The sequence below is a fragment of the Muntiacus reevesi genome, chromosome 9 (genome assembly GCF_963930625.1).
Source record: "Muntiacus reevesi chromosome 9, mMunRee1.1, whole genome shotgun sequence".
In the NCBI taxonomy this organism is placed as follows: domain Eukaryota; kingdom Metazoa; phylum Chordata; class Mammalia; order Artiodactyla; family Cervidae; genus Muntiacus; species Muntiacus reevesi.
In genome coordinates this window covers 3,848,216-3,873,791 of record NC_089257.1, presented here as the reverse complement: position 1 = coordinate 3,873,791, position 25,576 = coordinate 3,848,216, and the positions used below count along the sequence as shown (strand labels likewise).

General features: G+C 40.3%; 1 protein-coding gene across 1 annotated transcript in view; it reads left to right on the top strand.

The window, feature by feature from the left end:
* The first annotated feature begins 2,975 nt into the window (after positions 1–2,975).
* Positions 2,976–25,576, top strand: part of LOC136174282 (fatty acid desaturase 2-like protein FADS2B) — a 43,214-nt gene continuing 20,613 nt past the window's right edge. Inside the window, exons 1-3 of the mRNA XM_065944325.1 lie at positions 2,976–3,565; positions 18,582–18,692; positions 25,292–25,489. Of these exons, the coding sequence (XP_065800397.1) occupies positions 3,245–3,565; positions 18,582–18,692; positions 25,292–25,489 (630 nt within the window). The 5' untranslated portion in view covers positions 2,976–3,244. The remainder of the gene's footprint in view (positions 3,566–18,581; positions 18,693–25,291; positions 25,490–25,576) is intronic.

Here is a 25,576-nt window from a genome sequence, read left to right as displayed (position 1 = left end):
AAATATAATCCCCAGAGCTCAGGACAGGTTGAGAGAATGAATACAAAGTTGGCAATAGAGACTGGCGGGGACTGGGTGACCCTCCTTCCCTTCCCACTCTTTCAGGCACGTAACACCCCTTATAAGCTGCCCTTTTTAGATTCTGTATGGAAAGGCCCTTCTCCTTACCACTCCTACAGGATTGGACCCTGGGTTCACTGCAATCCCGCCAGGAGGTCTCCTAATTAAGGACCCCGGTGGAAATACCCACAATTCGGGCCATGGGGAGCTGTGGGGACCGGGAGCTTCGAGTGCCCGGGCAAACCTGTGGTGGCATGGAAAGCTTATTGCAGGAGCTGGGGCTGTGTAACCTCTTGTGATGGGCCCCGGGAATGGGATGTAGGAAACAGATTTGGTAGTCCCGAGTGTGGCGCAATCCGCAGGGCCAAGTACTTCAGATATGGGTGCAATTTAACCAAGTTTCACTGTCTCTGCAAGGAGAAAGAGAGAACGGGAAGCCCAGCAGAGATGGTTTGAGTCTTGGTTTCAACACTCCCCCTGGCTGACTCCACCCTCCTGGGTCCACTTATAGTGTCAGTGGCCCAAGATGGAAAAGAGGAAGATTCCTCTACTTGAACAACAGACAGGGGGGAACGTGAGGCGAGCAGAAGTAATGCAACTTAGATGAGGAGTAGGCCTTCCTACTTGGTAAGATTATCAGGTAGCTTTCGCATAACACTGACCACTGTTTGCCAATTAGGACCAATTAGATTTCACTTAACACTGACGGACGTTTACCAGTTAGGAAATTAGGAACGGGACGGAAACCCCCAGGAAAGTCCCACGTGCGCAAAAGTATTGACCAATGAAATTGTTTTGCAAACGTGTAACCAATCCGCTTCTCACCCTATAAATCTGTGTAACAGCTTGGGCTCGGGGTCTCTGACCCGCACCACTGTGTTGTTGCGGCAGGGAGTCCTGGCTCGAGTCAGTAATAAACTTCCCTTCCTGCGAGTTGCATTGTCTCGGAGGCCTTCTCTCTTCCCACTCGGGGATTCGGACATCGGGCATAACATTTGGGGTCCAAACAACATGAACGGCTCATAGAACTCAACCTCCAAAAAACAGACAACACAGTTAAAATATGGGCAGAAGAAACGAATAGACATATTTCCAGAGAAGATATGCAGATGACCAACAGATATATGAAAAGATGATCAACATTGTTAGTCATCCACCACCGCCAAGTCGCTTCAATCATGTCCGACTCTATGCGGCCCCACAGACGGCAGCCCGCCAGGCTCCCCCGTCCCTGGGATTCTCCAGGCAAGAACACTGGAGTGGGTTGCCATTTCCTTCTCCAATGCATGAATGTGCAAAATGAAAGCGAAGTCGCTCAGTTGTGTCCGACTCTTCGCGACCCCATGGACTGCAGTTTACCGGGCTCCTCCGTCCATGGGATTTTCCAGGCAAGAGCACTGGAGTGGGGTGCCATTGCCCTCTCCTGTTAGTCATCAGGGAAATGCAAATCAAAATCCTTTAATGAGGATTAAAGAAAAAGAAAAAAGAAAGAAAAGACAAAGCCCCAAATTGTAAATAGAAACAAGAACAAAGTAACACATACACACAAAAGAAATGAAGACAGAATGAAAACCAAAACAAAACACAAGAGAACAACCAGACAAACTAAAGAAGATAAAAAGGAAACCAAACAATTTTTAAAAAGCTAAAATAAATAAATAAAACAAAATCAAAGCAGAGTGCTAACTGAAGAATAAAGCAAAGAAAACAAAACAGATAAAAATGATCAGAAATCATTAAAAGATAATTAAAATGATTGAAAGATGAAATCTTAACCCTTTTGGAAATAGCGAAGGCCCTTGAGAATTTGGACTTCCCTGGTGGCTCAGATGGCAAAGCATCTGCCTGCAATGTGGGGGAGACCCAGGTTCAACCCCTGGATTGGGAAGATCCCCTGGAGAAGGAAACAGCAACCCACTCCAGTATTCTTGCCTGGAAAATCCCATGGACAGAGGACCCTGGTAGGCTACAGTCCATGGGGTTGCATGGACTTGGACATGACTGAGCAACTTCACTTTCTTGAGAATATTATACTAAGTGAAAAAAATCAAGCAGAGAAAGACAGCTGCCATATGATTTCACTCCTTTCTGGAATATAAACTTGAAATGTTAAAAACAAACGTACAGAACAGTGAAGTGGCTACTCTAGTGGAAGTGTTGGGAGGATGGTAAAATGGGTAAAGAAAGTCAACTGTATGGTGACTGATAGAAAATAAAACTTTTGGTGGTGAGCACGCTGTAGTATTTTAGAAGTTGAATTATAATTTTCCACACCTGAAGTTTATATAATGCTATAAACCAATGTAACCTCAATAGGGTGTTACAAACATTTTAAAGTAAAAAATGCTCTTTTCAGAAATTTAAAACCCTTAGGGAGAAATAACCGCTGTCAAAAGAACTATTTGCTGTGTGACTCAGCGAATTCAAACAGGGTTCTATGACAATCTAGAAGGGGAAGAGGGGGAGGGAGATACAAGGGATATGGTCGTACCTGTGGCTGATTCTTGTTGATGTATGACAGAAGGCCACAAAATTCTGTAAAGCAATTATCCTTCAGTTTGAAAAAAAAAAATTAAGTAATCTGAGAAAACCAGAACAAAAAGAAAATTTCCAATTTTAACAACAACAAAGAAAGAACATTTCCCAATTCCAGGAGGCATTCATATCCTCCTAAAGGTTTTGAAATTTTCTGCTCGTGTGTTGAATTAAAATAACTATTCCTTTCAGAGACACAGGGGTGAGCTAATGCACCTGACCCAGCATGATCCAGTGTAGGCAGTCAGCAGAGAGGGAGCCCAGCCCCTCCTCCCAGGGGTCAGGCCACACCATCCTCTGGGCTGTGATTGGCTCCAGCTCTTGACTAAGGGGCATTAAATGATGAATAAGAACGCTGCTAAAAGATCAGCCAGCAGAGAGAGAGAAGAGAGAATGGTAGACTAATCTTGGGTGTGGGAAAAGGTAGTACAGTCTTCATCAGGACAGAAAAGACTCAGGACAGAGAAGTGAGAGGCTTGGAAGGAGCTCACTATCAGGTTTGCCAAGAGTCAAGTAGTCTAAGAAGTTTTCTGTGTAGGCTTCTTAATTCATGGAATAAAAGGAGAGGGAAAAGGTCATTCTGTAGTTGAATCAGGTGAGAAATAGAAATTCTCGGTGTCAAGCCAGAGATTCTAAAAGTACAAAGGCAATGATGTTTGAAGAAAAGCCTGAGGGCAATGGGAGCCTTGTAGACAAGAACCAGCTGTACCTAGGTGCGAGGCATCAGGCAAATGGGAAACCAGGAGCGGGTGGGAAAGCCAGACTCTCTGCAAGGCAGGAGGCAAATGACAAGTGCGACTTGCCCAGAAAAAGCCTCAACAGGTACACCTGGCAGGAGATCCAGAGACACAGTCAGGAGACTGACCAGTGGCTGGTGATCAATCGCAAGGTCTACGATGTTACTGGCTGGGCGGACAGGCATCCCGGTGGGCGCAAGATCCTCAGTTACTACGCTGGGGAAGACGCCACGGTAAGCAACTCGAAGTCTGCCCTCTCTCTCTCTCTTCCAGCTGCTGGGTGGCTGGGAGCTTGGCCGTCTTTCCAAAAGCATTTCAAGTACGTGTTCAAGTTCCATGATCACTCATCTCCCTCCAAAGCAATTTTTCAGGATTCCCATCTGGAAAAACTTGAAAGTTAATTAAGCCTCAAGGTCTAACTATTATTTACACTAGGTTTTGGATGGGCTCAGATGCTGACAGTAGATACTATGTGTATTTCAGGTTTTGATTTTTGCTCTTGGCATTATGATTTTGTTTTGTTTTATTTGTTTTGTTTTGAAATGGAATCATTGTCTTATAAGAAGAACGTTACAAATAGGTGAGTAAAATCTGGAAAAAACAACTTCACCCAAGTAGAAACTTCTCAGACTCCTGCAACTGGAGTGCGTGAAATAGACAGCAATTCATCTGGCGAGAATCAAAACGTTGAACAATGTTTAAAGCGTACGGTGACACAGGAATTTAGACTTTGTAGAGTTCTTTTCTGTCGTGTAGTTCATTCAGTGTGATACAGGTAATACAACCCACTTTTCTGGAAGAAGTAACTGAAATCAGGGTGGTCAAGTGACTGACCCAAGTTCACCCAGCCAGGAGATCTCAGATTCAAAACACTTATCTTTCTTAACTTTCAATCTTAACCACTTTCCTTCACCAAAATAGCTGAAAAAAAATAGACTTTCAATGGATGCCTAAAGTACCACACATCATGCATGTTAAGTCACTTCAGCCACATTCAACTCTCTGCAACCCTATGGACCACATCCGGCCAGGCACCTCTGTCCTCGGGATTCTCCAGGCGTGAATGCTGGAGTGGGTTGCCATGCTCTTTTCCAGGGGATCTCCCTGACCCAGGGATCGAACCTGTATCTCTTACCTCTCCAGCAATGGCAGGAGCGTTCTTTACCATCTGCACCACGTGGGAAGCCCGAAGATACCATAGACACATTCAAATGCATGACCTCAATTAAACCTCACCATAAGGAAAGTGAATAGTATTCCCATATTAAAGAGGAAAAAAAGAAAAACTAATGCTAAAACATGAAAATAATGTATCTCACAGTCCACAAATAACAGTGACACATTTTTAAATCAGATAGGTTTTATACCATAAAGCCCTTTATAGCTGATATTAAAAATAAAATTTCCATTTAATATTGAAGAGGGAGGTTTCTCAATCCTTAAAAGCATTTAGGAAACCCTTCTAAAATATTCTATAAGAAAGTTGGCTTTAGCCCAATCAGGGACTTTTCCTCCATATTATACACATGAAGAAATGGAGAATAAAAGGTGTTAAATAAACTAATTCAAGATCAGAAAATTAGCATATTATAGAGTAGAAATTTAAACAGATTGTTTTACATTACCCTTGTTGTTTTCATGTTAGTATATAATTCTTCCAACTGTTGTCAAAGCATAGGATTAAAAATATTGATTCATGAAGCTCTGCTCTGTGAGTGTTACCTGACTGATGAAAACAGAATACACAAGCATGCGGCAAGTCTGCAAAGTAAGAAAGATTTTGTTTTTTGACACTAGCAACATCTTTCCCCAATTCTCATTTCCCCCAATTTCTCAACTTCTCTGTCTCATCAGGGTCTTCTGCAATCTTCTCATCTTGATTCTGCAATCAGAGGAATGCCTCTCTGAGCAGACGCTTCCACACCCCCACCACTCTGGTCTGATGTGTTATTTTTAAAACAAAGCTCAACCTTTTCCTGAGAAAGTGCGCATGAGCTTGTGGCCCATAATGGGAGTCTCACATGTGTCAGGAAGACCCTAGGAAGCCAGAGAGCTGAGGATAGAAGAAGCCAAGTGACAGGCATTTGTGCAAGAATCAGGGGAAAGATTAACAAAAATAAAGGGAAAAAATACTTGCTGATGTATGACAGAAAACCACAAAATCCTGTAAAGCAATCATACTTCACTTAAAAAACTAAAGTGGCAAAAAAGAGGAAGAAAATACCACAGATCTCATCTCCACAACACAAAGTAAATATGGACAATGCTTTTCTAACACAAGTCACAGAATCAGCTCAGAGGATGTGTTAGAAAAATATGTACCTTCAACCACCTTAAATATAACTAGTAGACGTAGCTTGCAGCAAGCAGCCCAGCTGATGAATTTGTAATTTTCTGGCGAGTTTTTCTCTCCCAGAAGTTAGAGAAAGACCATGATTCTGCATCTAATTCTAGTCAAGAAGGAAGAATTGATTAATAAAATAGAAACAACCAGAACCTTATGGGAAAATATGCATGACACCTTAGGATGTGTGTCTTGAGGATGAACACCCTGAGCATGGTCAGTCATGTGCCCCACACTTTTAGAAGGCAGATCCAGAATGTTCAGAGAAAAGTCTCCAGGGGATGATGGCTAGAGAAGAACAGAAGCGTGCCAGGAGAACTCTGACAACCACGGTATTCCAGGGCCACTCAGAGTACATGGAGCCTGAGGTGCGGTATTCTGGTTATATAAGCCTGAGAAAGTCACTGGAATGCTCTGGAACTCAGCTTCATCACCTGCATAATGGGAAGGACCTTACCCATCTAATTAGAAAATGAGACTAAAGCTTGTAAAGTGTTTAGCATAATGCCAGATACACTTTTCATTAAAGCCTAGCTATTGTTATCCATATCACAGCATCCATAGGCTCAGAGATGTGATTCACATTTCCTGTTTACCACCTGCTTAGAAGTCCTGATTGCTTGTTGCCAACTGGGAACAGAGGAATACTTGGTGGAGAAATGGCATGTTCTCTAGGGAAGGAGAGGAGGACATTAAGTCAGAAAACCTGAGGTCAAATGCTCTCTCTCTACAGCCTAAAAAATGTTTGCAGGCTGTGCCCTGAAAGGCAAATGTGCACCAAATATGGTCTCTGTGCACAAGCCCTGGACCATAGCTGCACCTGCCCAGAGGGGGCATCTTTCCTTATTTACATAGAAACTCTTCCCCAAGCCTCCAACCTCCTCATCAAAAGTACATAATGATACCAAGGTAGTTTGTTCCACAGGGTCACTCACTCATTCATTCATTCATTCATTCATATGGTCAGTCATTCTAAAACTTTTTGAGGTGTCCAGTCTAATGATTAAGAGTACAAATTTGGGAATGAAAGAGGTGTGGTTTGCATGTGGGCTGCACCACTTACTAGGAATGTCCTGAGGAGCTTGCTGAAGCTCTTGTAACCTCAGCTCCTTTGTTTAGAAAGTGGGATAATGATACTTTTATATTACTATGGTTGTCAAAGTTGGCAGAGATAAAATAGAGACACGTGCACCCCAATGTTCATTGCAGCGCTGTTTATAATAGCCAGGACATGGAAGCAACCTAGATGCCCATCAGCAGAATGGATAAGGAAGCTGTGGTACATATACACCATGGAATATTACTCAGCTGTTAAAAAGAATTCATTTGAATCAGTTCTAATGAGATGGATGAAACTGGAGCCCATTATACAGAGTGTAGTAAGCCAGAAAGATAAAGAACATTACAGCATACTAACGCATATATATGGAATATAGAAAGATGGTAAGATAACCCTATATGCAAAAAAGAAAAAGAGACACAGAAGTACAGAACAGACTTTTGGACTCTGTGGGAGAAGGTGAGGGTGGGATGTTTTGAAAGAACAGCATGTATATTATCTATGGTGAAACAGATCACCAGCCCAGGTGGGATGCATGAGACAAGTGCTCGAGCCTGGTGCACTGGGAGGACCCAGAGGAGTCGGGTGGAGAGGGAGGTGGGAGGCAGGATCGGGATGGGGAATATGTGTAACTCTATGGCTGATTCGTGTCAATGTATGACAAAACCCACTGAAATGTTGTGAAGTAATTAGCCTCCAACTAATAAAAAAAATAATAAAAATAAAAAAAATAAAAGGGTAGACAGAAAAAAAAAATAATAATAAAGGTTTTCTTCTTATACCTGGCACAGATCAAACACTCAAAAAATGGTGTTTATTATTACTTAGTTATTCTGAGATAAGTTGTCATTTTGTCCAAGGAATATTATTAAGAAAAGTAAGTCTATTATACAGAACACAGGCACATCAATTCCTGTTATTGCACATATTAATCTGATGTTTTCAAATTATATGATTTAAAACTAATGCACAATGTTCATAACTAAAGTCGAGGCTCAGATCTTCTCACCTAGGATAGCTTACCTAGGAAAAGCCAGAAACAATCTATAAGTCCAACAAGAAGAGTTAATTAGACAGATTACAATATGTCCATATGAAGCATGCTGCATGATAAGTGGCTTCAGTCCTGTCTGACTCTGGGGAACCCTATGGACTATAGCCCACTAGGCTCCTCTGTCCTCGGTGATTCTCCAGGCAAGAATACTGGAATGGGTTGTCTTCCTCCAGGGGAATCTTCCTTACCCAGGGATCAAACCTGCATCTCTTATGTCTCCTGCATTGGCAGGTGGGTTCTTTACCACTAACACCACCTGGGAAGCCCCAAATTTTATATCAGTAAGTCAGCAATATTTCTGGGCTCCACAAAAGAAGTAAACACAATCTTGTGTGGTGTACACAAGAGTAGCATGTTCAGAACAAACAAGCCAGTGTTATCACCCAATATGCATGGTCAGCCACCTCCTTGTGTCTGAACATCACGCTCTGAGAGGGACACTGAGGAACTCAAATTCTTCATCAGAGTAAAAATCCAATATGACAGGAAAGAGATGACAAAAGCCTAGAGGAAATATAGAAAAATTTATTTCACTGCTTGGAAGAATGCAAGGTGGAAGAGGAACAAGTTGTGTGAAAGTCCAAAAGAGTCATGTGGAATCACAGAGGCAAGGCTAGGGCAGGGCAAGAGAGGATGTGTACAGAGGTGGGATACAGATCAGGTTCACATCGTGAGTAAGCACCAGCAGAATAGGTGTCCTGGCTTGGCCAAATCCTTTGCTTAGCACAACCCCGGGCAACATGATGGCTTGAGGATGAGAAGAGAAGGAGGAAAAGAGGATGAAGGCTGTAGGAGGTAAAGAAAGAGAAAAGAGAAGGAGGAGGGGGAGAAAGGGTCTTGAGTCCTGAGCGAAGGACCCTGGATTTTACCATCACTGTAGGTCTTCCTCTCCTCCTGCTGCAGGCAATGACACTTCTCTAGCCCAGCCTCCCTCCCTAGACCCAGTCCTACAAGGAAACCAACCAGGATTCCAGCTATTTATAAAAGGAAAGTTGTCATGAGTAATAACTGCATCTTTTGTGGGATGTCAGCATTTTTTTTTTACTTTAAAATTAAAATTTAATTTGTTTCTCATTTGAATGATGGTTCAGGTTGAAAAATAGGTATGAGAGGAAAGAGACAAGTGCACTTAAAGTGCTAATAGGTGACAATGGCCATGAAGAGGGATTCTTTTTCAAACGTCAGCCTGGTGGTTAAGTAAAGGTTGAAGATCAAGAAGGGTAAGTCAAGGCAGAATGGGTACAGGTATCCAAATGGCTGAGTCCCTTTGCTGTCTGCCTGAAACTATCACAACTTTGTTAATAGGCTATGGTCCCATGTGAAATAAAATAAAAAGAGTCAAAATGAAGGAAGGAGTCCAGGGAACATGCTGAAGTCCTGAACAAGGCACTGACAACAGGAATGAGGGCAAGAGGATGGATAACCAGAAGACATAATTTATTTATTTATTTTTTCATTTATTTTTATTAGTTGGAGGCTAATTACTTCACAACATTGCAGTGGGTTTTGTCATACACTGACATGAATCAGCCATGGAGTTACATGTATTCCCCATCCCGATCCCCCCTCCCACCTTCCTCTCCACCCGATTCCTCTGGGTCTTCCCAGTGCACCAGGCCCGAGCACTTGTCTCATGCATCCCACCTGGGCTGGTGATCTGTTTCACTATAGATAATATACATGCTATTCTCTTAAAACATCCCACCCTCGCCTTCTCCCACAGAGTCCAAAAGTCTGTTCTGGACATCTGTGTCTCTTTGTCTGTTTTGCACATAGGATTATCATTACCATCTTTCTAAATTCCATATATATGTGTTAGTATGCTGTAATGTTCTTTAACTTTCTGGCTTACTTCACTCTGGACTCCAGTTTCATCCATCTCATTAGAACTGATTCAAATGAATTCATTTTAACGGCTGAGTAATATTCCATAGTGTATATATACCACAGCTTCCTTTTCCATTCATCTCCTAATGGGCATCTAGGTTGCCTCCGTGTCCTGGCTATTGTAAACAGTGCTGCAATGAACACTGGGGTGCACGTGTCTCTTTCAGATCTGGTTTCCTCGGTGTGTATGCCCAGGAGTGGGATTTCTGGGTCATATGGCAGTTTTATTTCCAGTTTTTAAAGAAATCTTCACAGTGTTCTCCATAGTGGCTGTACTAGTTTGCATTCCCACCAACAGTGTAAGAGGGTTCCCTTTTCTCCACACCCTCTCCAGCATTTATTGCTTGTAGACTTTTGGATAGCAGCCATACTGACTGGCATGTAATGGTACCTCATTGTGGTTTTGATTTGCATTTCTCTGATAATGAGTGATGTTGAGCATCTTTTCATGTGTTTGTTAGCCATCTGCATGTCTTCTTTGGAGAAATGTCTGTTTAGTTCTTTGGCCCATTTTTTGATTGGGTCATTTATTTTTCTGGAATTGAACTTCAGGTGATGCTTGCATATTTTTGAGATGAATCCTTTGTCTGTTGCTTCATTTGCTATTATTTTCTCCCAATCTGAGGGCTGTCTTTTCACCTTACTTATAGTTTCCTTTGCTGTGCAAAAGCTTTTAAGTTTCATTAGGTCCCATTTGTTTATTTTTGATTTTATTTCCAATATTCTGGGAGGTTGGTCATAGAGGATCCTGCTGTGATTTATGTCGGAGAGTGTTTTGCCTATGTTCTCCTCTAGGAGTTTTATAGTTTCTGGTCTTACATTTAGATCTTTAATCCATTTTGAGTTTATTTTTGTGTATGGTGTTAGAAAGTATTCTAGTTTCATTCTTTTACAAGTGGTTGACCAGTTTTCCCAGCACCACTTGTTAAAGAGGTTGTCTTTTTTCCATTGTATATCCTCGCCTCCTTTGTCGAAGATAAGGTGTCCATAGATATGTGGATTTATCTCTGGGCTTTCTATTCTGTTCCATTGATCTATATTTCTGTCTTTGTGCCAGTACCATACTGTCTTGATCACTGTGGCTTTGTAGTAGAGCCTGAAGTCAGGCAGGTTGATTCCTCCAGTTCCATTCTTTTTTCTCTAGATTACTTTGGCTATTCGAGGTTTTTTGTATTTCCATACAAATTGTGACATTATTTGTTCTAGTTCTGTCAAAAATATCGTTGGTAGCTTGATAGGGATTGCATTGAATCTATAGATTGCTTTAGGTAGTATAGCCATTTTGACAATATTGATTCTTCCAATCCGTGAACATGGTATGTTTCTCCATCTGTTTGTGTCCTCTTTGATTTCTTTCATCAGTGTTTTATAGTTTTCTATGTATAGGTCTTTTGTTTCTTTAGGTAGATATACTCCTAAGTATTTTATTCTTTTTGTTGCAATGGTGAATGGTATTGTTTCCTTAATTTCTCTTTCTATTTTCTCATTGTTAGTGTATAGGAATGCAAGGGATTTCTGTGTGTTAATTTGTGTGTGTGTGTGTGTGTGTGTGTGTGTTAATTTTATATCCTGCAACTTTACTATGTTCGTTGATTAGCTCTAGTAATTTTCTGGTAGAGTCTTCGGGGTTTTCTATGTAGAGGATCATGTCATCTGCAAACAGCGAGAGTTTCACTTCTTCTTTTCCTATCTGGATTGCTTTTACGTCTTTTTCTGCTCTGATTGCTGTGGCCAAACCTTCCAAAACTATGTTGAATAGTAGTGCTGAGAATGGGCACCCTTTCTTGTTCCTGACATTAAGGGAAATGCTTTCATTTTTTCACCATTGAGGGTAATGTTTGCTGTGGGTTTGTCATATATAGCTTTTATTATGTTGAGGTATGTTCCTTCTATTCCTGCTTTCTGGAGAGTTTTAATCATAAATGAGTGTTGAATTTTGTCAAAGGCTTTCTTTGCATCTATTGAGATAATCATATGGTTTTTATCTTTCAATTTGTTAATGTGGTGTATTACATTGATTGATTTGCGGATATTAAAGAATCCTTGCATTCCTGGGATAAAGCCTACTTGGTCATGGTGTATGATTTGTTCAATATGTTGTTGGATTCTGTTTGCTAGAATTTTGTTAAGGATTTTTGCATCTATGTTCATCAGTGATATTGGCCTGTAGTTTTCTTTTATTGTGGCATCTTTGTCTGGTTTTGGAATTAGGGTGAAGGTGGCCTCATAGAATGACTTTGGAAGTTTGCCTTCTTCTGCAATTTTCTGGAAGAGTTTGAGTAAGATAGATGCTAGCTCTTCTCTCAATTTTTGGTAGAATTCAACTGTGAAGCCATCTAGTCCTGGCTTTTTGTTTGCTGGAAGATTTCTGTTTGCAGTTTCGATTTCCTTGCTTGTGATGGGTCTGTTAAGATCTTCTATTTCTTCCTGGTTCAGTTTTGGAAAGTTATACTTTTCTAAGAATTTGTCCATTTCTTCCAAGTTGTCCATTTTATTGGCATAGAACTACTAGTAGTAGTTTCTTATGATCCTTTGTATTTCAGTGTTGTCTGTTGTGATCTCTCCATTGTCATTTCTAATTTTGTTAATTTTGTTCTTCTCTCTTTGTTTCTTAATGAATCTTGCTAATGGTTTGTCAATTTTGTTTATTTTGTCAAAAAAACAGCTTTTAGCTTTTTTATTTTTGCTATGGTCTCTTTAGTTTCTTTTGCATTTATTTCTGCCCTAATTTTTAAATTTCTTTCCTTCTACTAACCCTGGGGTTCTTCATTTCTTCCTTCTCTAGTTGCTTTAGGTGTAGAGTTAGGTTATTTATTTGACTTTTATCTTGTTTCTTGAGGTAAGCCTGTAATGCTATGAACCTTCCCCTAGCACTGCTTTTACAGTGTTCCATAGGTTTTGGGTTGTTGTGTTTTCATTTTCATTCATTTCTATGCATATTTTGATTTCATTTTTGATTTCTTCTATGATTTGTTGGTTATTCAGAAGCGTGTTATTTAGCCTCCATATGCTGGAATTTTTAACAATTTTTTTCCTGTAATTGATATCTAATCTTACTGCACTGTGGTCAGAAAAGATGACTGGAATGATTTCAATTTTTTTGAATTTTCCAAGACTAGATTTATGGCCCAGAATGTGATCTATTCTGGAGAAGGTTCCGCGTGCACTTGAGAAAAAGGTGAAGTTGATTGTTTTGGGGTGAAATGTCCTATAGATATCAATTAGGTCTAGCTGGTCCATTGTGTCATTTAAAGTTTGTGTTTTCTTGTTAATTTTCTGTTTAGTTGATCTATCCATAAGTGTGAGTGGGGTATTAAAGTCTCCCACTATTATTGTGTTACTACTAATTTCCTTTTTCATACTCATTAGCGTTTGCCATACATATTGTGGTGCTCCTATGTTGGGTGCATATATATTTATAATTGTTATATCTTCTTCTTGGATTGATCCTTTGATCATTATGTAGTGTCCTTCTTTGTCTCTTTTCACATCCTTTATTTGAAAGTCTAGTTTATCTGATATGAGTATTGTGACTCCTGCTTTCTTTTGTTCTCCGTTTGCATGAATTTTTTTTTTCCAGCCCTTCACTTTTATTCTGTATGTGAGGAGACATAATTTATAATAGGGGATAAGTGGCTGGGTAAGTAAGCAGGAGTAAGGAGTCTAAACTGCCTGATGGATGATTTATGTAGGTAAGTGTGTGGTAGTTGCCATTACGAGGTAATGAAGCCAGGAAGATGAACAAGTTTGGTGGGGACACTGGAGAGAGAGAGAGAGAATCTGGCCTGGAGCTCAGTTAAGTATATCATAGGAAAAAGTCTCAAATGATGAAAGTTGTCAAATAATAGAGTGAGTTATGGCAAAATAATAATAATAATAATAATAATAATAATAACCCTCTGTTTATCCTGTGGGTGGAGGGAAATCTTGGTGACTTCATGTAAACATTCTCCACTCCAAAGTGGCTCTTTTCCACAACAAAGGCAAAGACAATATTCTCCCTATAAATCAGCATACTCAAAACTTGTGATCTTCCAGAAATACGAGGGACCTTGATTTAGCATTTGCCTTGAAACAGGTGAGATCTGAGAAGAAACAAGAAGAGGAACTATGCCAGGACTCGGTGTCCGTGGTTGGGTATTGAGTATTCCGGGGAGTTTTTTTATTTGGGGGGGGGGGATTGTGCTGCAAGGCATGTGGGACCTTAGTTGCCCAAAAGGGATTGAACCCACAACCTAAATTGGAAGCATGGAGTTTAACCACCAGACTGACAGGGAAGTCCCTGAGTGAGCTTTTTGAGCTAAATAAATCAAAATCTATGTTCTAGTTACATTGTTTTGTAACTATATACATATATTCACAATGGGTGGGTTTTTTTTCTGAATTTGGGGAAATTTCAACCCACTTCAGATGAACCAAATAATAATAATATAAAAATATCATCATTTAATGGCATGTGATTCCAAAGCTTCAGCTTTTTGTTGCTAGGCTAAGTCTTCAGCAAGGTTTTGTAATGACTGAATAAAGGAATAAATGAGCCCATGTGGGAGAATAAGCAGTATCCACAGTTAGAAAACAAATTGAATCTTGAGAGAATAAGCATTTCCCCAATATAAACAACACACTGCACTGCTCCCTATGCTGTATTTTGGTGTAAATTTAATAGGCACACAATTTGATTGATTGCAGAACAAGATTTGGCAAATGGAGTGTCTCCTGAATTTCAACCCACACATGCCCTCTAGGCCAAGTGCCTTGATGCAGGGCACAGCCTGTATACAGTAGATAAATTGTAAGGACATGATCCTTCTCAGGCCTTCTCACTTTACACACTTGTCTCTCCCACTAGGGATCATACTGCTCTTCCAATAAAGGACAGCTTTCTCTCTCCCATTAAATAACTGCAAAAAATCAGCAGGATTTCCAAAGTCACTTGTGAAAGCAAATACAATCACATCTTTCCTCTGTGTTGATACTGTTTGGGAAATGATCAGTCTTAAGAGGAACTACAGTGTAAATTTATGAGTAGGTTAGGAAATAGAGATGATGGTTGAGAAGTGAATCAAAAGATAACAGGCAAAAATGAGAGATGGTGAAGTAGTTAAGAGGTCAGAAAATAGAGATGCTGAGAGTGGGGAACAGACTGCAGTGCTTAAGACCCATATCCTTTGAACTCAATACTTCTCAACTTTCTCCTTGTTAGAGAAATCATATACTGCTCTATTCATTCACCCTTTCCCTTATTCATGAGACATCTCTTGGTCACATATCATATTCTTGGTGCAGCGAAAAATATCAGGTATAATTTAATCAATAGTGCATGGTCTCAGTCTTCAAAAAAGTCAAAAGCCACTAAGAAGGCCTTTGTGAATACACAAGTTCACTGCAACATCATTTGAAAAGTTTTGGGAACACAGTGTCATGGGAGCCCAGAAGAGATCATAAATAACTTTCCTGATTATGTTAGGAAGGCATATTTCATCTGGTTGGTGAACAATGAGAAGGAACTTTTAAGTAGAAAAAAAAAAAAATGGAGGAAGCAGTCAAGGCAAGGGGAGCCGTATGTATCACGAAGCTTCAGAACTACACAGGGTCACGGAATGTTTATAAACAGGGAGACTTACATCGGGCAGAATGAGGCCTGAAGGGTATGGTGAGAGGCAAACCTGGAGAAGCAGGTTGGGGCCACAGACAAAGTGATGCACATGATTAAGACCTAGGGTGGGAAACACCTTTACTAACTGCCTAGCATGCGTATAGTTATCTTAACATCCTCCAAAAGCAATCTCGTGCCCCCCTTCTTTCAAGAAAAGAACTGTTCATGTTAAGGCTGGAATGGACCTTATGGCTTCCTGGCTTTAAAGCCACATAGCCTTCAAGTTCAGGTTATGGTTTTTCCAGTGCTCATGTATGGATGTGAGACTTGGACTGTGAAGAAAGCTGAACACTGAAAAATTGATGCTTTTGAACTGTGGTGTTGGAGGAGACTCTTGAGAGTCCCTTGGACTGCAAGGAGATCCAACCAGTTCATCCTAAAAGAGACCAGTCCTGGGTGTTCATTGGAGGGACTGATGCTGAAGCTGAAACTCCAATACTTTGGCCACCTCATGTGAAGAGTTGGCTCATTGGAAAAGACCCTGATGCTGGGAGGGATTGGGGGCAGGAGGAGAAGGGGACACCAGAGGATGAGATGGCTGGATGGCATCACCGACTCGATGGACATGAGTTTGAGTAAACTCCAGGTGTTGGTGATGGACAGGCAGGCCTGGCGTGCTGCGATTCATGGGGTCACAAAGAGTCAGACGCAACTGAGAGGCTGAACTGAACTGAACTGAACTGAAGCCTTGAGTTCAAATCCTGACTCTCCCACTTACTGTGGAAATGCCCTGAGATTTGGGGTTTTTATATGTATAACAAAAATGATGGAACCTCACAGAAATAAGGTGTTACTCCCTCTCCCATTCATTTAGCCCAGACTTTCTTCAGGAGGAGCATACTTGATAAATAATGTTAATTTTTTAAAAAATAATTCATTATTGAAGGTCTTTCGAGGAGGAGATTATACAACTTACTCAGTATCCAGACTCTAATAGGGAATTCCTTCAAACTGAATATTCTAAGACCACCTAAGCCACTTTTGTACTGCCCAATAATACAATGAAAAGAGTTCCACACAGCAGGGCAGTTCTTACTATTCTGGAAAACTCTGTGGGTCTTCAGGCTCTGCTGTCACAGTACTGACCTGTGAATCTTGCTGAAGATCAGAAGAAGCAGTGAACCCAGAGGAACACTGGCATCAGCACCCTGTCCCAGGGCTCCAGATGACTGCTCAGAGTAAGATGCAAATCCAGGGCCTCACCCCGCCTCGACACGCTGATCTTGATCCCTCAGAGTGTTTCTCACCCTCATCTGTTGCTTAACAACAGGCAGAATGTGATTTTTCAGTATGGACCACCCTGAAACGTTTAGTCACATTGGTAATCACCGAATGACTCTCATCCTGTTAGGTAAATGAACTTTAGAGTCATTGAATGTGACAATGAAAACACATCTTTGAAAGGAGCATTTCCCAGGGGGGTCAGAGAAAGTGTGCAAAGACAGAATGAACAGTAGAGCCTGGACTGGTTCTAGCAGATGCAAATCCCTTCTTACATCAGTGAATCTAGAAAAGTGAGTATAAAGAGTTGCTATTGCACCCCTCTGAATAACCTCATCCATTATATATTTATACACACACACATACAACCTACACATATGAAAGTGCTTTATGTGTAGGCTTGTATGTAGTTCTAGATATATCTAAAGTTGCTTTAGATTTTAAAGATGGAGGGTTCATTTTATTCACTAAAATAATACCAAGTTTACTCCACATTAGACATTGGAGTATGGAAAGAAAATCTCTGAACTGTTATACTTTATTGAAGAGAAGGAAGGAAGGTAACTCTTATCCCTCTATCTTAGTCGCTTAGTCATGTACAACTCTTTGCAACCCCATGGACTGTAGCCCACCAGGCTCCTCTGTCCATGGAATTCTGCAGGCAAGAATACTGGAGTGGGTAGCCTTTCCCTTCTCCAGGGGATCTTCCCAACCCAGGGATCTAACTGGGCTCACCCACATTGCAGGCAGATTCTTTACCATCTGAGCTGCCAAGGAAGCCCAGAGATATACACATAGGAAAGAGAACTAATATGTCTGAGAATTTACTATATGCCACTCAGATTTTAATCAGTTCACTTAATTTTTATAATAACTTTATAAATGGGGTAGCTATTAATGTCACTCCCATGTTAGGGAAGAAGAGAAAACAGGAGCATGGACTGGTCAAGAGATTTGTCCACAATTACACCGCAAGTATCGAACTTAGGTGGAGGAAGGCTGCTCGGGGATCCAGTGTCTTAATCAGCACTATGCAACACCACCACTCCGAAGTATTGTGTATGGATTCCACACATTCAAATTAATACCTTGGTTATTTTTCTTCATACTTAGTCATTTCTATTCTCAAAGCCATAATAGCAAGAAGTCCATTATCTTTCTCTTGGAGAAGCCTCCTTCCCCCCGCCAAAGCAGTTTAAATCCCTGCAGGAAAAAAAAAAAAAAAAAAGACTGTCTCTTATTTCCAAACTTAAGCAGGACATGGGAACCAACACTGCTTCTCATAGCTACTTGGAGTTACTACTTAACATGGGAATGGAGTTGGAAACATATAGTGGGTCAGCTCTATTTTATGCCTGTCTCAAGCCCCTACAGAGAATGCTATAGTGTTTTCTTTTAGGAAGAGTGCTAAGGCTTCTTCAGTGATAAACTTAGCCAAGAAAGTGCCACTTTAGACAACTAAGGGTTCGAGGGCTTTGCTCCCATGCTCTCTTAGACTTGTTATCATCATCAACTTTAACTTGTCTTTCCTTGGAAATAACTTAATTCAAGAGCCTCTCTCCCCTAGTCCTTGACCAAGAACTAAAAGGGAAACTCTGATAGATGTGATTTGCATAGGCAGTCTTGGTTGCTGCATGCCCCAAATAATGTGGGCAACTTCCACACCAAGCCTGAGGTTTGACTCTAAAGATTCACCTTGGCCCATAATCTCAAAGCCAACTACTTCTGGTGCTTAATAAAATAAACAATGTTCTCTTCCAATGCTTGGGGATCAACTTTCTACCCAGGACTTGCCTAGTAAGCCATGCATTCAGTGCGTGGATCTCCAGTGTGAGGCTTTCATAGAGGAATTCCAAGGGTAATTCTGATCAGTGAACTTCAAGTGTCAACCTAGAGTTAGAAGTAAATGCTCTATAACATGGTTTGTTATAATTCCTAAGATCAATACAGAACAAAGTAAGGAAGCGGAGATATCTGTGTGTAAGCATGTAATTTTTAAGCCTCTAACTGTTCTCTCTGATTCACAGGACGTCTTCAGAGCCATGCATCCAGACCCTGACATTGTTCGGTTGTACCTTAAACCACTGCTCATCGGAGAGCTTGCTCAAGAAGAGCCCAATCAGGAGAGAAACAAAAATGTGAGTGAGGTCTTGGGACTCAAGAGTATGCAGAGGGATGGGGAAGGGGTATATTTCAGGGCCAACTTATCTTTTTCTGTGGGAAGCCAGCCATCCTGCCTGGGAGGGCCTGCACTAGCATAAATGAGTAGATTCCGAGTATTTCAAAGCAATGTCATCCTCCTGAGATCCTCAGAATTGTTAAACCTCTGAGAAACAAAGGAATGGAATGCTTGGCCCTGTGCCAAACAGTAATTCCATGTGTCTAACTACCTACTTCTTGCCACGCAACTTACACATAGCTTTGCTTTTTCCATGACTGCTTATAACTGTTTGATGCTCCCTGTTAAACCATGAGAGCAGAGACTGTGTGTCCTCAATACCTACCGGCGCAGGATTGGACTTGTAGTAGGAATTCCATAAGTAGCTATTGAATCAATGATGTGACTATAGCCTAACTATAGTTCTTTTTACAACTGGAGAAATTACAGTTCCAGGAGAATAAACTACCTTCTGAAAAGCAAAGAACGGGAACTCCAGTTCACCTCTTCCTGGCTCCAAACCTTTGGGTATTCCCCAAGAAAATCACCACTTTTCTTTTGCCAAGACTTTGGTTGACTGAAAAGCTGTCTTCAGAGGGCAGGGCCTCCATAAAACTAGAATTCACTAGAATGGTTGCACATAAAGCTTAAAGGGATTTTAGCTAATATTAAGCACAGCATTTTTTTTTTTTTTTTTGCACTTCATGTTTTAAAACAACTTACAATTGTACCATTCTTTTGAAATACTTTGTACAAAATGGTGATCTAGATATCACTGTGAGGCAGAAAGAATAAGAATTACATTTCCACTTTAAGAAATGAAGAAACAAACTCACAAGGGGATAGGAGGAATCTGAGAAAGAGGACTGGTTATGTGCAGGATGAAGAGGAATACTTAGGCTGACTCCTTAGGCCCATGTACATCCCTCAAGGCTGTGTGTCAGGAAGCAATGCACTGTTTTGAAATGAGTGCACCCTCGGGCAGACAGCCTGGACACAGAGCCCGGTATACATGACTACTGGAAAACCCACAGCTTTGACTATATGGACCTTTGTTGGCAAAGTAACGTCTCTGCTTTTTACTTTGCTGTCTAGGTTTGTCACTGCTTTTCTTCCAAGGAGCAAGCATTTTTTAATTTCATGGCTGCAGTCACCAGCTGCAGTGATTTTGGAGCCCAAGAAAATAAAGTCTGTCACTGTTTCTATTAATTCCCCATCTATTTGCCATGAAGTGATTGAACTGAATGCCATGGTCTTCATTTTTTGAATGTTGAGTTTGAAGCCAGCTTTTTTACCCTCCTCTTTCACCGTCATCCACAGACGCTTTAGTTCCTCTTCACTTTCTGCCATCAGAGTGGTATGATCTTCTTATCTGAAGTTGTTGATATTTCTCCCAGCAATCTTGATTCCAGCTTCTGCTTCATCCAGTTCAGCATTTCACATGAAGTACTCTGCATATAAATTAAATAAGCAGGTGACAATATACAGCCTTGACATACTCCTTTCCCAATTTTAAACCAGTCCATTGTTCCAAGTCTGGTTCAAACTGTAGCTGCTTGACCTGCATACAGGTTTCTCAGGAGGCAGGTCTAGTTCTCCCATCTCGTTAAGAATTTTCCACAGCATGTTGTGATCCACAAAGGATCAGAAGAAACACTAAACCCAGAGGAATATTAGAGTAGTCAGTGAAGCAGGTTTTTTGTTTTGTTTTGTTTTGTTTGGAATTCTCTTGTTTATTCTATAATCCAACAGATGTTGGCAATTTGATTTTTGGTTCCTCTGCCTTTTCTAAATCCAACTTGTATATCTGGAAGTTCTCAGTTCATGTACTATTGAGCTCTAGTTTGAAGGATTTTGAGCATTACCTTGCTAGAATGTGAAGTGAGAACAATTATATGGTAATTTGAATGTTCTTTGGCATTGCCTTTCTTTGGGATTAGAATGAAAATTGATTTTTCAAGTCCTGTGGCCACTGCTGAGTTTCCCAAATTTGCATACCAAATGTAGCACTATAGTAGCATTATCTTTTTGGGATTTGATATAGCTCAGCTGGAATTCTATCACCTCCATTAGCATTAAATCACCTCCATTAGCATTGTTCATATCAATGCTTTCTAAGGCCCACTTGACTTCACACTCCAAAATGTCTGGCTCTAGGTGAATGACCATACTATCCTGGTTATCTGGGTCATTAGAGTTTTTTTGTATAATTCTGTTTATTCTTGCCACATCTTCTTAACATTTTCTTTTGTGTTAGGTCTTTACAATGCCCATCTTAGAAAGAATTGTTCCCTTGACATTTGCAATTTTGTTGAAGAGATCTCTAGCTTTTTCCAATCTATCATTTTCCTCTACTTCTTGCTTTGTTTGCATAAGAATGCTTTCTTATCTCTACTTGCAACTCTCTGGAAATCTGCATTCAGTTGGGTATACCTTTCTGTTTCTCCTTTGCTTTTCACTTCTCTTCTTTTCTCAGCTATTTGTAAGGCCTCCTCAGACACCATTTTGTCTTTTTGCATTTCTTTTCCTTGGAGATGATTTTGATCACCACCTCCAGTATAATGTTACTGTGATTTGTCATGAAATCATGGGACCGAAGGCCATGATCTTCATTTTTTGAGCATAGAATTTTACACCAGCTTTTTCACTCTTCTCTTTCACCTTCAACAAGAGGCTCTTCAAGTCCTCTTCACTTTCTACCATAAGGGTGGTGTCATCTGCATATCTGAGGTTATTGATATTTCCCCCAGCAATCTTGGCTCCAGCTTCTGCTTCATCCAGCCTGACATTTTGCATTATATACTCTGCATAGAAGTTAAATAAGCAGGGTGATTACATACAGCCTTGATGTACTCCTTTCCGAATTTGGAATCACCCCATTGTTCCATGTCCAGTTCTAACTGTTGCTTCTTGACCTGCATACAGGTTGCTCAGGAGGCAGATAAGGCATTCTGGTATTCCCACCTATTGAAGAATTTTCCTCAGTTTGTTGTGATCCACTTGGTCGAAGGCTTTAGCGTAGTCAATGAAGCAGAAGTAGATGTCTTTTGGAATTCTCTTGCTTTCTCTTTGATACAACAGATGTTAGTAATTTGATTGCTGGTTCCTCTGCCTTTTCTAAATCGAGCTTGTACATCTGGAAGTTCTCAGTTCACATACTGTTAAGCCTAGCTTGGAGAATTTTAAGCATCACTTTGTTAGCGTGTGGAATGATTGCAATTGTGCAGAAGCCTGAACATCCTTTGGCACTGCCTTTCTTTTGGATTGGAATGAAAATTGATTTTTCAAGCCCTGTGGCCACTGCTGAGTTTCCTAAATTTGCTGGCATATTGAGCACAGCACTTTCACAGCATCATCTTTTAGGATTTGAAATAGCTCAGGTGGAATTCCATCACCTCCACTAGCTTTGTTGATAGTGATGCTTCATAAGACCCACTTGACTTCACACTCCAGCATGTCTGGCTCTTGGTGAGTAATCACAACACCATCGTGGTTATCTGGGTCATTAAGATCTTTTTTGTATGTGTGCATTCTTGCTACTATTCTACTGTGTATTCTTGCCACCTCTTCTTGATATCTTCTGCTTCTGTTAGGTCCATATGGTTTCTGTCCTTTATTGTGCCCATCTTTGTATGAAATTTTCCCTTGGTATCTCTAATTTTTGTGAAGAGATCTCCAGTCTTTCCCATTCTATTGTTTTCTTCTATTTCATTGCACTGATCACTGAGGAAGGCTTTCTTATCTCTCCTTGCTATTCTCTGAAACTCTGCATTCAGATGTGTATATCTTTCCTTTTCTCCTTTGCCTTTCACTTCTCTTCTTTTCTCAGCTATTTGTAAGGCCTCCTCAGATACCACTTTGCCATTTTGCATTTATTTTCCAGGGGGATGATTTTAATCACTACCTCCAGTACAATGTTATGAACCTCTGTCCATAGTTCTTCAGGCACTGTCTGTCAGATCTTATACCTTGAATCTATTTCTCACTTCCACTGTATAACTGCAAGGGATTTACTTCAAGTCATACCTGAATGGCCTAGTGGTTGTCCCTACTTTGTTCAATTTAAGTCTGAATTTTGCAATAAGGAATTCATGATCTGAACCACAATCAGCTCCCAGTCATGTTTTTGCTGACTATATAGAGCTTCTCCATCTTTGGCTGCAAAGAATATAATCAATCTGATTTCGGTATTGGTCATCTGGTGATGTCCATGTGTAGAGTCATCTATTATGTTGTTGGAAGAAGGTGTTTGCATGACCAGTTAGTTCTCTTGGAAAAACTCTGTTAGCCTTTGCCCAGCTTCCTTTTGTACTCCAAGGCAAAGCTTGTTACTTTGTAACAGGCATACGTGTTACTCCAGGTACCTTTTGACTTCCTACTTTTGCATTCCAATCCCTATGATGAAAGAATGCTAAGCACTGAAGAATTGATGCGTTTGAACTGCAGTGTTGGAGAAGACTCTTGAGAGTCTCTTGGACTGCAAGGAGATCCAACAAGTTCATCCTAAAGGAGATCAGTCCTGAATATTCATTGGAAGGACTGATGCTGAAGCTGAAAGTACAATACTTTGGCCACCTGATGCAAAGAACTGACTTATTTGAAAAGACCCTGATGCTGGGATAGATTGAAGGCGGAGGAGAAGAGGACAAGAGAGGATGAGATGATTGGATGACATCACTTAATAAATGGACATGAGCTTGATTAAGCTCCAGGAGTTGGTGATGGACAGGAAAGCCTAGCGTGTAGCAGTCCATTGGGTCGCAGAGTCGGACACAACTGATTGACTGAACTGAACTGACAATGAAAAGGACATCTTTTTTGCTATTAATTCTAGAAGATCTTGTAGGTCTTCAGAGAACCATCCAACTTCAACTTCTTCAGCATTAGTGGTCAGGGCACAGACTTGGGTTACTCTGATATTGAATGGTTTCCCTTGGGAAAGAACAGAAATCATCTTTCATTTTTTATTTTGCACCCAAGTACTGTATTTTGGACTCTTTTGTTGACTAGCACACTTGTGTGATCTATTAAAGTTATCTATGGCCACCAGAATTCTGATGTTCATGGGGCCTCTAGAGATGAGACCATCCAGACTTTTCCCAGGGATTGGATCATTTAAAAGTTTTATCAGTGAATTTTTAAATGAATTTTCTTGCTTCTAGGATTATATTCATAGCTGTTTTTTATTATTATTTCAAAGTTCTCTTCTTTTTTACATCTGAACAATCCAGTTTTCGTTATACCCTTGTCACTGTCTCAACAGTCTGTTTCAAGCCCTTTATAGTCATTAAACTAAGGAGACATATCTTCCCAAGTCTTTCACTGACTCTCAAGTTTGATGTGCAAGTTTGTAAGTCAGTACTAGAACTTTACCTACACACAAAAGCACAGTGTATCTACACAGAATCAGGACTACTCCAACCAGTGGACACACACACTAATACCACAGGTGACCCTGTCTTATTCCTGTAGAGCTTCTGAGCATCTCACAGGACACACATCCTTTGAGCTAATCTAAGTGAACTCTGTCATTCATAAAGAAGTCTTTTGCACATGCTAAAGACTGGCATATTGATATGCCAGTCATAAAGTCACTGCCTGGGCTTAGGGTACCTACTTACCTGAGCAACCGTGAGAAGAAAAGAAATGAATATTGTGATAAGCCAGCCACTTATCTATGTTATCAGCTGATAACATAGAAAGTAACACAGATCCATGTAGATAGCAAAGTTCCACAAAGTATAATCAGAGATCAAACAACACGTTAATTTAAAAAGGCAACTATTATTAATAGATACACACTTCTACATATAAAACAGACAAACAAAGACCTACTGTTTGGCAGGAATCTATATTCAGTATCTCATAATGGTCTACAGTGAAATAGACTGAAGAAACAATATGTGTATATGAACTATATATATATATTGCTGCACACCTGAAACCAATACAACATTGTTAATCAATGAAGGTTCAATAAATTCTTTTGTTTTGAAAAGTAGAAAATGACTTTAGGGGGTTTCCCTGGCAGCCCAGTCATTAAGACTTCTCCTTTCAATGCAGTGGGTGCAGGTTTGATCCCTCATCAGGGAACCAAGATCTCACATGCCTCACAGCCAAAAAAAAAAAAAAACATAAAATAAAATCAACATTGTCACAAATTCAATAAAGACTTCCAAAGAAATGATTTGCATCAAAATTTTTTTAATTAATCAGTTTTAAAAAGAGAATTGTTAGAGCTATGTATCTCTTCATTGAAACCCCCCACACACCCCCAAAAAAAGAAGTAAGTATAAGTCCCATAACAATTTGAGGACACTTTACAAATGACTACTCATCTGCCTCTTCTCCAGAAAAAAAAATTTGTAACTTGTTTTAAGCATTTTGCTCTATGTTAATTTTTTAATATTTGTTTTTTTGTTTAAATTATGCCTAATTATATTTATTAAATAAATAAATGTATATTCATAAAATTAAGGCATCATAGATTAAATTATTAAAATAGATTAATAATTATGCTCATCTGTACCTCCTCCCCACTGAAGGAACTAACTCCTTTCTTGCATGTTTATCTCACAGTCCCAGTTGGTGGAAGATTTCCAAGAACTGAGGAGGACATTAGAGACCATGAATTTGTTCAATGCCAACCTGGGGTTCTTCTTCCTTCACCTCGCCCAGATCTTGATTTTGGAAGCCCTGGCTTGGGTAATAGTGTGGCATTTTGGCAATGGCTGGCTTATCACAATGTTCATTTCTCTTCTTCTCACAGTTGCTCAGGTAAGTAGGTGTCCTAAGCCCAGGCAGCAGCTCTGTGGGAAGCCTCAGAATTTTTCTTCCCTCTTTACACTGGTGTCAGTGGTTGCC